The following is a 14096-nucleotide window of genomic DNA, read 5'->3' as shown; positions in this document are numbered from 1 at the left end:
TAAAATTTATAAGAAATTTTATATACAATTCAATCACTACAAAATTTCTAGGAAATTTCATAAAAAAATCTAGGAAACTTTATATTGCAATTTAAAAAAAAAATCAAATAAAATTTCAAGAAAATTTTATATAAAAATTACTTTTCTGGAATTGTCTACGAAAATAAAATTTTTTTGAAGTTTTTTGAAAAAAAAAAATCTAGTACATTTGTTATAAATTTCTGGGAAATACTATAAAATTAAAATTTTTAAAAAACTTTCCATAAAAATGAAATTTCCAAAAAACTTCTATAGAAATAAAATTTATAAGAAATTTTATATAAAATTCAATTACTACAAAATTTCTAGAAAATTTCATAAAAAAATCTAGGAAACTTTGTATTGCAATTTAAAAAAAAATCAAATAAAATTTCAAGAACATTTTATATAAAAATTATTTTTCTGGGAAATTTTCTATAAAAATGTAAATAATAACATTTTTAAGAATTTTTTTTTTTTAAATAAAATTTCCGGGAAATTTTCTAGAAAATTAAAATTATTAGCAAACTTTTTATAAATTTTCTAGGAAACTTTAATAATAGTAATAAAATTTCTAATACAATTTAATAATAATAATAATAAAATTTAATAATAAAATTTCTAGCAAATTTTCTATAAAAATAAAATTTCCAGGAAATTTTTTATAGAAAAAAAATTTAAAAGAATTTCTATATAAAATTCTGTTACTAGGAAATTGTCTATAAAAATTTCTAGCAAATTTTCAAGTCAAATAAAATTTCTAGGATATTTTCCATCACAATAAAATATGAAATTTTCTAGAGAAATTAAATTTCTTGCATTTTTTTTGTTAAGAATAAAATTTTGACGAAGGTTAGGTTAGGTGGCAACCCGATATTTCAGGCTCACTTAGACGATTCAGTCCATTGTGATACCACATTGGTGAACTTCTCTCTTATCACTGAGTGCTGCCCGATTCCATGTTAAGCTCAATGACAAGGGACCTCCTTTTTTATAGCCGAGTCCGAACGGCGTTCCACATTACAGTGAAACCACTTAGAGAAGCTTTGAAATGTCACCAGCATTACTGAGGTGGGATAATCCACCGCTGAAAAAGTTTTTGGTGTTCGGTCGAAGCAGGAATCGAACCCACGACCCTGTGTATGCAAGGCGGGCATGCTAACCATTGCACCACGGTGGCTCCAAAATGACGAAATTATCTATAAAAATCAAATTGCTATGAAATTGTCTATAAAAATAAATTATTAAAATTAAAAATAAATATTTTTTTTTTGTAAAAAAAAAAATTCTAGTACACTTGTTATAAAAATAACAATTTCTATAAAAATATAAATATTAAAATTTTTAAGATTTTTTCTATAAAAATAAAATTTCTGGGAAATATTATATTAAAATTTTTAACAAACTTTTCATAAAAATAAAAATTCCCAAAAACTTCTACAGAAATAAAATTTATAAGAAATTTTTATATAAAATTCAATTACTATAAAAATAAAATTTCTGGCAAATATTATATTAAAATTTTTAACAAACTTTTCATAAAAATAAAATTTATAAGAAATTTTATATAAAATTCAATTACTAGGACATTTTCTATGAAACAAAATTTCTAGAAAATATTCTATGAAAATAAAATATGAAATTTTCTACAAATGCAATTTCTTTTTTGCTACGAAATTGTCTATAAAAAATTCTAGAAAATGGTGTATAAAAATAAAACTTGTAGGAAATCCTTTGTAAAAATTTTCTATAGATATAAAATTTCTAGGAAATGTTCGATTAAATAAGATATCAACTTTTTTATAAAAATTAAATTTCTTAAATTTTTTCGTCTAACTCGAATTGGTGGTACGAAATTATCAGTAACAATTGCGTATAAATTATTTTATTTTTTCTTTGTTGGATATTTTATGCAAAATTAAAATTTCTAGGACACTTTTTATATAAAATTAAAACCTTTCAATCTTGGACACTCTGTAACCCGGACATCTCCCACACATGTTGTTCAGTTGTCTGGGGACGTTTGTTATATTAAAATACATTAAAATTAACCTCTCATACCTGGACACCTCTCAAACGGTGGACAAAATTTAGGAAACCCTGGTTGTCCACCTTTCGGTAGTTTCACTATACTATGAAATTTTTTATATAGAATAAAATATTGGGCAAATTTCTTCTCAACATAAAATATCTAGGACACTTTCTTACTTTTTATAAAAATAACATTTTGTCACAATTTTCTAGAAAAAATAAAAATTCCAGGAAGTGTGCTATTAAAATAAAATTTTTAGGATATTTTCTACCATTGCACCACGGTGGCTCATTTTGGAGCCACCGTGGTGCAATGGTTAGCATGCCCGCCTTGCATACACAGGGTCGTGGGTTCGATTCCTGCTTCGACCGAACACCAAAAACTTTTTCAACGGTGGATTATCCCACCTCAGTAATGCTGGTGACATTTCTGAGGGTTTCAAAGCTTCTCTAAGTGGTTTCACTGCAATGTGGAACGCCGTTCGGACTCGGCTATAAAAAGGAGGTCCCTTGTCATTGAGCTTAACATGGAATCGGGCAGCACTCAGTGAAATTTTATTTGACTTGAAAATTTGCTAGAAATTTTTATAGACAATTTCCTAGTAACAGAATTTTATATAGGAATTCTTTTAAATTTTTTTTCTATAAAAAATTTCCTGGAAATTTTATTTTTATAGAAAATTTGTTAGAAATTTTATTATTATTATTATTAAATTGTATTAGAAATTTTATTATTATTATTAAAGTTTCCTAGAAAATTTATAAAAAGTTTGCTAATAATTTTAATTTTCTAGAAAATTTCCCGGAAATTTTATTTTTCAAAAAAAAAATTCTTAAAAATGTTATTTACATTTTTATAGAAAATTTCCCAGAAAAGTAATTTTTATATAAAATGATCTTGAAATTTTATTTGATTTTTTTTTTAAATTGCAATACAAAGTTTCCTAGATTTTTTTATGAAATTTTCTAGAAATTTTGTAGTAATTGAATTTTATATAAAATTTCTTATAAATTTTATTTTTATAGAAGTTTTTTGGAAATTTCATTTTTATGGAAAGTTTGTTAAAAATTTTAATTTTATAGTATTTCCCAGAAATTTATAACAAATGTACTAGATTTTTTTTTTTTTCAAAAAACTTTTTTTTTTTTTAGACAATTCCAGAAAAGTAATTTTTATATAAAATGATCTTGAAATTTTATTTGATTTTTTTTTTTAAATTGCAATACAAAGTTTCCTAGATTTTTTTAATGAAATTTTCTAGAAATTTTGTAGTGATTGAATTTTATATAAAATTTCTTATAAATTTTGTTTCTATAGAAGTTTTATTATTATTATTTATATAAATATTCTAGGAAGTTTTCCATAAAAAATAAGAAATTTTTCCAAAAAATAATATAGGACATTTTCTATGAATGTAAACTTATGGGAAATTTTTGAGAAAATGTTCAGCAAATTTTATATAAACCTAATATATTCTTTCTAGGAAATTTCTAGGAAATTTTCTATAAAACTAAAATTTCTAGGAAATATTTTTAAAGAAAATTTTGGCAAATTTTTCTGTAAAATCAAAATTTCTAGGAAATTTTCTTTACATATCAAACTTTGACAAAATGTTCAATAAAAATAAAATTTCTGGAAAATTTTCTAACATAAAATGGAATTTTGATTAATTTTTCTACAAAACGATACTTTCTAGGAAATTTTCTATAAAACTAAAATTTCTAGGAAATATTTATACCCTGCGCCACACTGTGGAACAGTTAGTGCATATGTTTGCAACACCCAGAAGGAGACGAGATAGACACATAGTGTCTTGGCAATAATGCTCGGGGTGGGTCCCTGAGTCGATATAACCATGTCCGTCCGTCCGTCTGTCTGTGAACACATTTTTGTGATCAAAGTCTAGGTCGCAATGTAAGTCCAATCGCCTTCAAATTTGGCACATGTTCCTAATTTGGGTCAGAATAGAAGCCTATTGATTTTGGAAGAAATCGGTACAGATTTAGATATAGCTCCCATATATATCTTTCGCCCGTTATGCACTAATATGTACCCAGCAGCCAGAGTTTTATACCGATTTGCTTGAAATTGTGTACAAACATAACACTTAGTCGTATAGTCAAGTGTGTAAAATTTGATTGAAATCGGTTCAGATTTAGATATAGCTCCCATATATATATTTCGCCCGATATGGACTTATATGGCCCCAGAAGCCAGATTTTTGGCCAAATTTGGTTGAAATTTTGCGCTAGGAGTACAATTAGTAGTATAGTAAAGTGTGCAAAATTTGATTGAAATCGGTTCAGATTTAGATATAGCTCCCATATATATCTTTCGCCCGATATAGACTTATATGGCCCCAGAAGCCAGATTTTTGGCCGAATTTGGTTGAAATTTTGCACTAGGAGTACAATTAGTAGTATAGTAAAGTGTGCAAAATTTGATTGAAATCGATTCAGATTTAGATATAGCTCCCATATATATCTTTCGCCCGATATGCACTTATATGGACCCAGAAGCCTGAGTTTTATCCCGATTAGCATGAAATTTTGCACAAGGGGTACAATTAGTAGTATAGTCATGTGTGCCAAATTTGTTTGAAATCGGTTCAGATTTAGATATAGCTTCCATATATATTTTTCGCCCAATATGGACTTATATGACGCCAGAAGCCAGAGTTTTGGCCCAATTTGGTTGAAATTTTGCACAGGGAGTAGATTTAGCATTGTAGCTATGCGTGCCAAATTTGATTGAAATCGGTTCAGATTTATATATAGCTCCCATATATAGCTTTCGCCCGATTTACACTCACATGACCACAGGGGCCAATTTTTAACTCCGATTTAGTTGAAATTTTGCATAGGGAGTAAAATTAGCAGCTATCCGCACCAAATTTGGTTGAAATCGGTTCAGATTTAGATATAGTTCCATATATATGTTTTTCTGATTTCGAACAAAAAATGGTCAAAATACAAACATTTTCCTTGTAAAATCGCCACTCCTTAGTCGAAAAGTTTTAAAAATGACTCTAATTTTCCTAAACTTCTAATACATATATATCGAGCGATAAATCATAAATAAACTTTTGCGCAATTTCCTTAAAATTGCTTCAGATTTAAATGTTTCCCATATTTTTATACTCTGCGCCACACTGTGGAACATTGTGTTCCAGCCTAGTGCATTAGCCGGGAGCTACCGTGGTGCAATGGTTAGCATGCCCGCCTTGCATACACACGGTCGTGGGTTCGATTCCTGCTTCGACCGAACACCAAAAAGTTTTTTAACGGTGGATTATCCCACCTCAGTAATGCTGGTGACATGTCTGAGGGTTTCAAAGTTTCTCTAAGTGCTTTCACTGCAATGTGGAACGCCATTCGGACTCGGCTATAAAAAGGAGGTCCCTTGTCATTGAGCTTAACATGGAATCGGGCAGCACTCAGTGATCACCAATGTGGTATCACAATGGACTGAATAGTCTAAGAGAGTCTAAGAGGGCTGCCACCTAACCTAACCTAGTGCATTAGCCGACTTAAATTTTGAGTTTACAGATTTTGTAGAAGTCTATCAAATTCTGTCTAGATCGAGTGATATTTAAATGTATGTATTTGGGACAAACCTTTATGTTATATATAGCCCCCAACACATTTGACGGATGTGATATGGTATCGAAAATTGAAATCTACAAAGTGGTGCAGGGTATAATATAGTCGGCCCCGTCCGACTTTAGACTTGCCTTACTTGTTTTTAATTAAATTTTTAATTAATTTTTTTTAAATTAATTTTTTTAATTAAATTTTTAATTAAATTTAGTTAAATTTTTAATAAAATTTTTCTGTAAAATAAAAATTTCTAGGAAATTTTCTTTAAATATCAAACTTTGACAAAATGTTCAATAAAAATAAAATTTCTGGAAAATTTTCTATAAAAATACAATTTCTAGGAATTTTTTTAGAAACTAAATTTCTGGAATTTTTTTTTTTTAAGAATTGTTTTAAATGTTCTATATTAATAAAATTTCGTATCTGTACAATAAAGATTTAGGTATGTTTAGATAAAATGGGAATTGTAAAAATATTTTTAAATATCAATAGAATTTTCGATTGAGAGGGGATATAAACACAAGTTTTCCAAAAGTTTTGTTTACCTTCGGCAATAATAAATAGACAATTTGGGTATATCATCTACGTATACCATAAATAAATGACGTCATTTGAAATTTCTGTCATTGACCATTCAATTTAGCATCCATCCCAAGAAATCCAATTAAGGTGTTTTAGGAAGCAAAGGTCATGACGTTTGGTTTGGCCCTTGTCAATTCTAAATAAAAACAAATTTGATTTGTATTTTATCTTTTTTGTTTATTTACTTTTTTATATGCCATAATTTTTTTATATTGCATTCAGTTGTTTGTTGGCTCTTTTTTAGTTTTCTTTTCTCAATAATTGTGTGTATGCTTTTCTTTTTTTTTTTTTTGGAACAAAAATACAAAATAACTTAAATGTTTAGCTTACGGATTCAATCATTCACTTATTAATATGATTTTATTTATATGAACAATCCATTAGGGTCCTAGTGGCAGGTTTTGTATATCATCATCCTTACCAATATGTTTACAAATGCTGGCTTTAGCAAATTTATCTCAAAATTTCAATTTAAAAAATTACGCCAAATTTAACTCAAAATACAAAACATTGCAAATAATTTGTTCGGACCATTTGTATCAATCATTGCATAAATAGCATAGCGCTTAAGTAAATGTGATTTATAAAATTTGAAATAGTTTTTTCAGTTCAACCATTAGAGCCCAATCAGCCTTAATTAAGTCATCACGGAAATAATCCTTACAGGCGTCAATACTTTGACGAGAAATCTGAAATGGAATTAAACGATAAAAAAACCAACATTAGAAATGGGTACAGACCAGTTATTGTAAAAATATTGAATAATCCAAAAAAGTCTTATCGTATTTCAAATTAAATTTCAACTCCTTGGGGGTTACTCTGTATTGCGATGCGTAAGAAAAATTGTCGCGAATCGAGTAATTGGTACTCAGTAATTCGTTTTCGTATCTACCTTGCGCATCTAGTTTTCGCAAATCTGGCATCACCGCACTCTATAATGCGAAAGCGTATGTCAAACTCGTTCGTTGATCGCAAAAATCGTGCGCAAACAAAATAGCAATCGCAAAGTAACAAACATGTAAGTAAGCACAATTAAATTTTTATATTTGTATCTAAATTGTTTATTGTTTTAGGGAAAAACCAAAAAAGTTACAGACACAGCAACGTCAGTTCCAAACTTTGGTAGACTTTATGGTCTCTTCCGCAGTTACCTCAAATTGTATGTGCTTGGGACAAAGTATTCGTTCAATCACCTCGCAAACTTCTTTTAAGCAGCGCGACATAGATTGCTCTGATAGTCCTAAAAGATGGTCTTGGCCGATTTGGTGTAGATAACCACCTTGTCCAATCAATTTCAAAGCAGCGGCCACTTTTATTGGAGTTGGAATGGCTGTGGATTTATTTGGAACGACGAGGTCGTCTTTAATAGCGTTTAATACATACATAAACGCATCTTTATTAAGACGAAATCTATAAAAATGAAATATTCGAAAACGTTTGTCACATAATTTGAGTTTCCATTTTCTTACCCGTGGTCACTTAGGGAGAGTATATTTGACCGATCTCGCAAAATTCTTCTTGTAATTCGTTCATGTTAATTTTCTTCAAACCATAACGCTATCGAATCCATAATTATTACTTTTTTGTTATAAACGATTAGCAAGTTTTAAAAGCACACGCACCGAACGGAAGATTGTTTAAAATGTTTTTATTTACAATGTTTTGACATTTCTTTTTATCATTTTCGTTATTGTTTACATTGTGCAGCCAGCGTTGTCATATTTTCGCTTTATTTTGCTAAAGCGTTACCATATTTTCAGTTTACTTTGCGAAAGCGTTTGCGCAAGTGATACAGAGTACCGAATTGTACTCTTAACGCATTTAACTATCGCATCGCATTTGCTTTCGTATCGCAATACAGAGTAACCCCCCTTGTTTATATGTATTATATATTTAAAAAACAACATGTCGAGAAAATTGTCTATAAAAAAATTTTTATAGAAATAAAATTTTGACAAACTTTTCTATAGAAAAAAAATTTGACAAAATTTTCCATAGAAAGAAAATTTTGACACAATTTTCTATAGAAATAAAATTTTTACAAAATTTTCTATAGAAATAAAATTTTTACAAAATTTTCTATAGAAAGAAAATTTTGACAAAATTTTCTATAGAAAGAAAATTTTGACAAAATTTCCTTTAGAAATAAAATTTTGACAAAACTTTCCATAGAAATTAAATTTTGAAAAAATTTTCTATAGAAATTAAATTTTGAAAAAATTTTCTATAGAAATAAAATGTTGACAAAATTTTCTATAGAAATAAAATGTTGACAAAATTTTCTATAGAAATAAAATTTTGACAAATTTTCTATAGAAATAAACTATTTGACAAAATTTTCTATAGAAATAAAATTTTGACAAAATTTTCTATAGAAATAAAATTTTGACAAAATTTTCTATAGAAATAAAATTTTGACAAAATGTTCTATAGAAATAAAATTTTGACAAAAATTTCTATAGAAAGAAAATTTTGACAAAATTTTCTATAGAAATAAAATTTTGACAAAATTTTCTATAAAAATAAGATTTTGACAAAATTTTCTATAGAAATAAAAGTTTGACATAATTTTCTATAGAAATAAAATTTTGATAAAATTTTCCATAGAAATAAACTATTTGAAAAAATTTTCTATAGAAATAAAACTTTCTATAGAAATAAAATTTTGACAAAATTTTCTATAGAAATAAGATTTTGACAAAATTTCCTATAGAAATAAAATTTTGACAAATTTTTTTATAGAAATAAAATTTTGACAATATTTTCTATAGAAATAAAATTTTGACTAAATTTTCTATAGAAATAAAATTTTGACAAAATTTTCTGTAGAAATAAAATTTTGACAAAATTTTCTATAGAAATAAAATTTTGACAAAATTTTCTATAGTAATAAAATTTTGACAAAATTTTCTATAGAAATAAAATTTTGACAAAATTTTCTATAGACATAAAATTTTGACAAAATTTTCTATAGACATAAAATTTTGACAAAATTTTCTATAGAAAGAAAATTTTGACAAAATTTTCTATAGAAAGAAAATTTTGACAAAATTTTCTATAGAAATAAACTTTTGACAAAATTTTCTATAGAAATAAAATTTTGACAAAATTTTCTATAGAAATAAAATTTTGACAAACTTTTCTATAGAAATAAAATGTTGACAAAATTTTCTATAGAAAAAAAATTTTGGCAAAATTTTCTATAGAAATGAAATTTTGACAAACTTTTCCATAGAAAGAAAATTTTGACATAATTTTCTATAGAAATAAAATTTTGACAAAATATTCTATAGAAATAAAATTTTGACAAAATTTTCTATAGAAATAAAATTTTGACAAAATTTTCTATAGAAATAAAATTTTGACAAAATTTTCTATAGAAATAAAATTTTGACAAAATTTTCTATAGAAATAAAATTTTGACAAAATTTTCTATAGAAATAAAATTTTGACAAAATTTTCTATAGAAATAAAATTTTGACAAAATTTTCTATAGAAATAAAATTTTGACAAAATTTTCTATAGAAATAACATTTTGACAAAATTTTCCATAGAAATAAAATTTTGACAAAAATTTTCTATAGAAATAAAATTTTGACAAAATTTTCTATAAAAATAACATTTTGACAAAATTTTCTATAGAAATATGATTTTGAAAAAATTTTCTATAGAAATAAGATTTTGACAAAATTTCCTATAGAAATAAAATTTTGACAAATTTTTTTATAGAAATAAAATTTTGACAATATTTTCTATAGAAATAAAATTTTGACTAAATTTTCTATAGAAATAAAATTTTGACATAATTTTCTATAGAAATAAAATGTTGACAAAATATTCTATAGAAATAAAATTTTGACAAAATTTTCTATAGAAATAAAATTTTGACAAAATTTTCTATAGAAATAAAATTTTGACAAAATTTTCTATAGAAATAAAATTTTGACAAAATTTTCTATAGAAATAAAATTTTGACAAAATTTTCTATAGAAATGAAATTTTGATCAAATTTTCTATAGAAATGAAATTTTGACCAAATTTTCTATAGAAATAAAATTTTGACTAAATTTTCTATAGAAATAAAATTTTGACAAAATTTTCTATAGAAATATGATTTTGAAAAAATTTTCTATAGAAATAAAATTTTGACAAAATTTTCTATAGAAATAAGATTTTGACAAAATTTCCTATAGAAATAAAATTTTGACAAATTTTTTTATAGAAATAAAATTTTGACAATATTTTCTATAGAAATAAAATTTTGACTAAATTTTCTATAGAAATAAAATTTTGACATAATTTTCTATAGAAATAAAATGTTGACAAAATATTCTATAGAAATAAAATTTTGACAAAATTTTCTATAGAAATAAAATTTTGACAAAATTTTCTATAGAAATAAAATTTTGACAAAATTTTCTATAGAAATAAAATTTTGACAAAATTTTCTATAGAAATAAAATTTTGACAAAATTTTCTATAGAAATAAAATTTTGACAAAATTTTCTATAGAAATAAAATTTTGACAAAATTTTCTATAGAAATGAAATTTTGACAAAATTTTCTATAGAAATAACATTTTGACAAAATTTTCCATAGAAATAAAATTTTGACAAAAATTTTCTATAGAAATAAAATTTTGACAAAATTTTCTATAAAAATAACATTTTGACAAAATTTTCTACAGAAATGAAATTTTGATCAAATTTTCTATAGAAATGAAATTTTGACCAAATTTTCTATAGAAATAACATTTTGACAAAATTTTCTATAGAAATAAAATTTGGACAAAATTTTCTATAGAAATAATATGTTAACAAAATTTTCTATAGAAATAAAATTTTGACTAAATTTTCTATAGAAATAAAATTTTGACAAAATTTTCTATAGAAATATGATTTTGAAAAAATTTTCTATAGAAATAAAATTTTGACAAAATTTTCTATAGAAATAAGATTTTGACAAAATTTCCTATAGAAATAAAATTTTGACAAATTTTTTTATAGAAATAAAATTTTGACAATATTTTCTATAGAAATAAAATTTTGACTAAATTTTCTATAGAAATAAAATTTTGACAAAATTTTCTATAGAAATAAAATTTTGACAAAATTTTCTATAGAAATAAAATTTTGACAAAATTTTCTATAGTAATAAAATTTTGACAAAATTTTCTATAGAAATAACCAAATTTTCTATAGAAATAAAATTTTGACAAAATTTTCTATAGAAATAAAATTTTTACAACATTTTCTATAGAAAGAAAATTTTGACAACATTTTCTATAGAAAGAAAATTTTGACAAAACTTTCTATAGAAATAAAATTTTGACAAAATTTTCTATAGAAATAAAATTTTGACAAAATTTTCTATAGAAATAAAATTTTGACCAAATTTTCTATAGAAATAAAATTTTGACCAAATTTTCTATAGAAATAAAATTTTGACAAAATTTTCTATAGAAATGAAATTTTGACAAAATTTCCAGAGAAATAAAATTTTGACAAAATTTTCTATAGAAATAAAATTTTGACAAAATTTTCTATAGAAATAAAATATTGACAAAATTTTCTATAGAAATAAAATTTTGACAAAATTTTCTATAGAAATAACATTTTGACAAAATTTTCTATAGAAATAAAATTTTGACAAAATTTTCTATAGAAATAAAATTTTGACAAAATTTCCTTTAGAAATAAAATGTTGACAAAATTTCCTATAGAAAGAAAATTTTGACAAAATTTCCTATAGAAAGAAAATTTTGACAAATTTTCCTTTAGAAATAAAATTTTGACAAAATTTTCTATAGAAATAAGATTTTGACAAAATTTTCTATAGAAATAAGATTTTGACAAAATTTTCTATAGAAATAAAATTTTGTCAAAATTTTCCATAGAAATAAAATTTTGACAAAATTTTCTTAGAAATAAAATTTTGACAAAATTTTCTATAGAAATAAAATATTGACAAAATTTTCTATAGAAATAAAATTTTGACCAAATTTTCTATAGAAATAAAATTTTGACCAAATTTTCTATAGAAATAAAATTTTGACAAAATTTTCTATAGAAATGAAATTTTGACAAAATTTCCAGAGAAATAAAATTTTGACAAAATTTTCTATAGAAATAAAATTTTGACAAAATTTTCTATAGAAATAAAATATTGACAAAATTTTCTATAGAAATAAAATTTTGACAAAATTTTCTATAGAAATAACATTTTGACAAAATTTTCTATAGAAATAAAATTTTGACAAAATTTTCTATAGAAATAAAATTTTGACAAAATTTCCTTTAGAAATAAAATGTTGACAAAATTTCCTATAGAAAGAAAATTTTGACAAAATTTCCTATAGAAAGAAAATTTTGACAAATTTTCCTTTAGAAATAAAATTTTGACAAAATTTTCTATAGAAATAAGATTTTGACAAAATTTTCTATAGAAATAAGATTTTGACAAAATTTTCTATAGAAATAAAATTTTGTCAAAATTTTCCATAGAAATAAAATTTTGACAAAATTTTCTTAGAAATAAAATTTTGACAAAATTTTCTATAGAAATAAAATTTTGACAAAAATTTCTATAGAAATAAAATTTTGTCTATAGAAATAAAATTTTGCAAAAAAGGTTTTTTTTGGTAAAATTTTCTTGACATTTTAGTAGATTATTTTTGGCTTGAGTGGCAACCGTGCAAGGGACCTCCTTTTTATAGCCGAGTACGAACGGCGCTTTTTTTGGAAATAATTCTGCAACTTTTGAACTAATAAAGATATGAACATAATTTTTCAAACTATGATATACATTCAATAGAAAATTCCGTCCTAATTACAGGGAAAGCGTAAAGGGGCTGGACGGATGTGAGTCTGTGAATGAGTTGTGAGAATTCTTAGTGTGAATGGTCTTGGTTGGTAGAACATCATGAACGATGGGACAACAACGCAAAAGATGTATATTTCAAAAATAGATTCAACATGAAGTAAACATTAAATAATTGGGTCAATGTGTCAATATGGATACAGACTATGTAATCGTCTCTATACGGATTGTATGTGCAAGTGTGTGTGTGTGTGTGAATATATACCCCTATCCATGTATATATAACTGTATGTGTAGGTATCTGTAAATATAGCCCAAAACAAAAGTCAATGGCCAACATAAGCGAATAGAAGGCAACGAATGACGTTGGCAATACGCAAACCGTTACAAGAATGGTCCTTCGAGGACATCGCCATCGACCACCCACTTTGGGTAGGAGACAAAAAGAGAACATAGACGCAAATAGGGAAATTCGGTTTACACGATTATCATTTTAATGAAATGCTAACGCAAAACCGTGAATAAGAGGAACCTAACAGAAACGAGAGTAACTGAATACCTTGGCATTCAAAGAAGACAAACAAGTGAGGAGGAGGAAAATACCCTACATCAGACTAAATAATTCCAGATGTGGCAACTGCGTTTCAACACGAAAATTTGAAACATTAATTTGCCAACAATGAAACGTGGCGTGGCAAAAGGCGTGGAACTTAGAATCTCTCGAAAAAATTTCCTACTCATCTGTATTTTTCAGGCTCGTGCAACCTGGGATAGAACCAAAACAAACCAAAGTTTCCGCCTTTTTTAAACTTTCGTACTGTGCCCAATTGATCCCTAGGCTGAAGCAAGGCTTTTCTTACAGCCGAAACCGAACGGTGCAAACCCTTTCAAAAACTACTCGAAACTGGGATTGAACACATGGTCCTTGGTATGCAAGGTGGGTTTTTTTTTTTAATTATCGTATTGTGTCCAATAGATCTTTAGCCTACATCAAACTTTTTTATAGCCGAGACCGAACGGTGAAACCACTAAGAGAATCTTTGAAA

General features: G+C 25.1%; 1 protein-coding gene and 2 long non-coding RNA genes across 3 annotated transcripts in view; 1 reads left to right on the top strand and 2 right to left on the bottom strand.

The window, feature by feature from the left end:
- Window positions 1-6382: 6382 nt before the first annotated feature.
- The window catches only part of eIF5B (eukaryotic translation initiation factor 5B), a 133615-nt gene continuing 125901 nt past the window's right edge, over window positions 6383-14096 (bottom strand). Inside the window, exon 9 of the mRNA XM_075307964.1 lies at window positions 6383-6920. Coding sequence (XP_075164079.1) covers window positions 6813-6920 — 108 coding nt within the window. The 3' untranslated portion in view covers window positions 6383-6812. The remainder of the gene's footprint in view (window positions 6921-14096) is intronic.
- Window positions 7047-7679, top strand: LOC142236724 (uncharacterized). The gene is made up of 2 exons (XR_012722168.1): window positions 7047-7249; window positions 7305-7679. It is a non-coding gene; the product is annotated as an uncharacterized LOC142236724 (long non-coding RNA).
- Window positions 7251-8097, bottom strand: LOC142236725 (uncharacterized). The gene is made up of 2 exons (XR_012722169.1): window positions 7701-8097; window positions 7251-7641 (listed from the first exon to the last, which is right to left on the bottom strand). It is a non-coding gene; the product is annotated as an uncharacterized LOC142236725 (long non-coding RNA).

This window comes from Haematobia irritans, chromosome 4, assembly GCF_050003625.1.
Source record: "Haematobia irritans isolate KBUSLIRL chromosome 4, ASM5000362v1, whole genome shotgun sequence".
Lineage (NCBI taxonomy): Eukaryota > Metazoa > Arthropoda > Insecta > Diptera > Muscidae > Haematobia > Haematobia irritans.
This window is presented reverse-complemented; position numbering and strand designations above follow the sequence as displayed.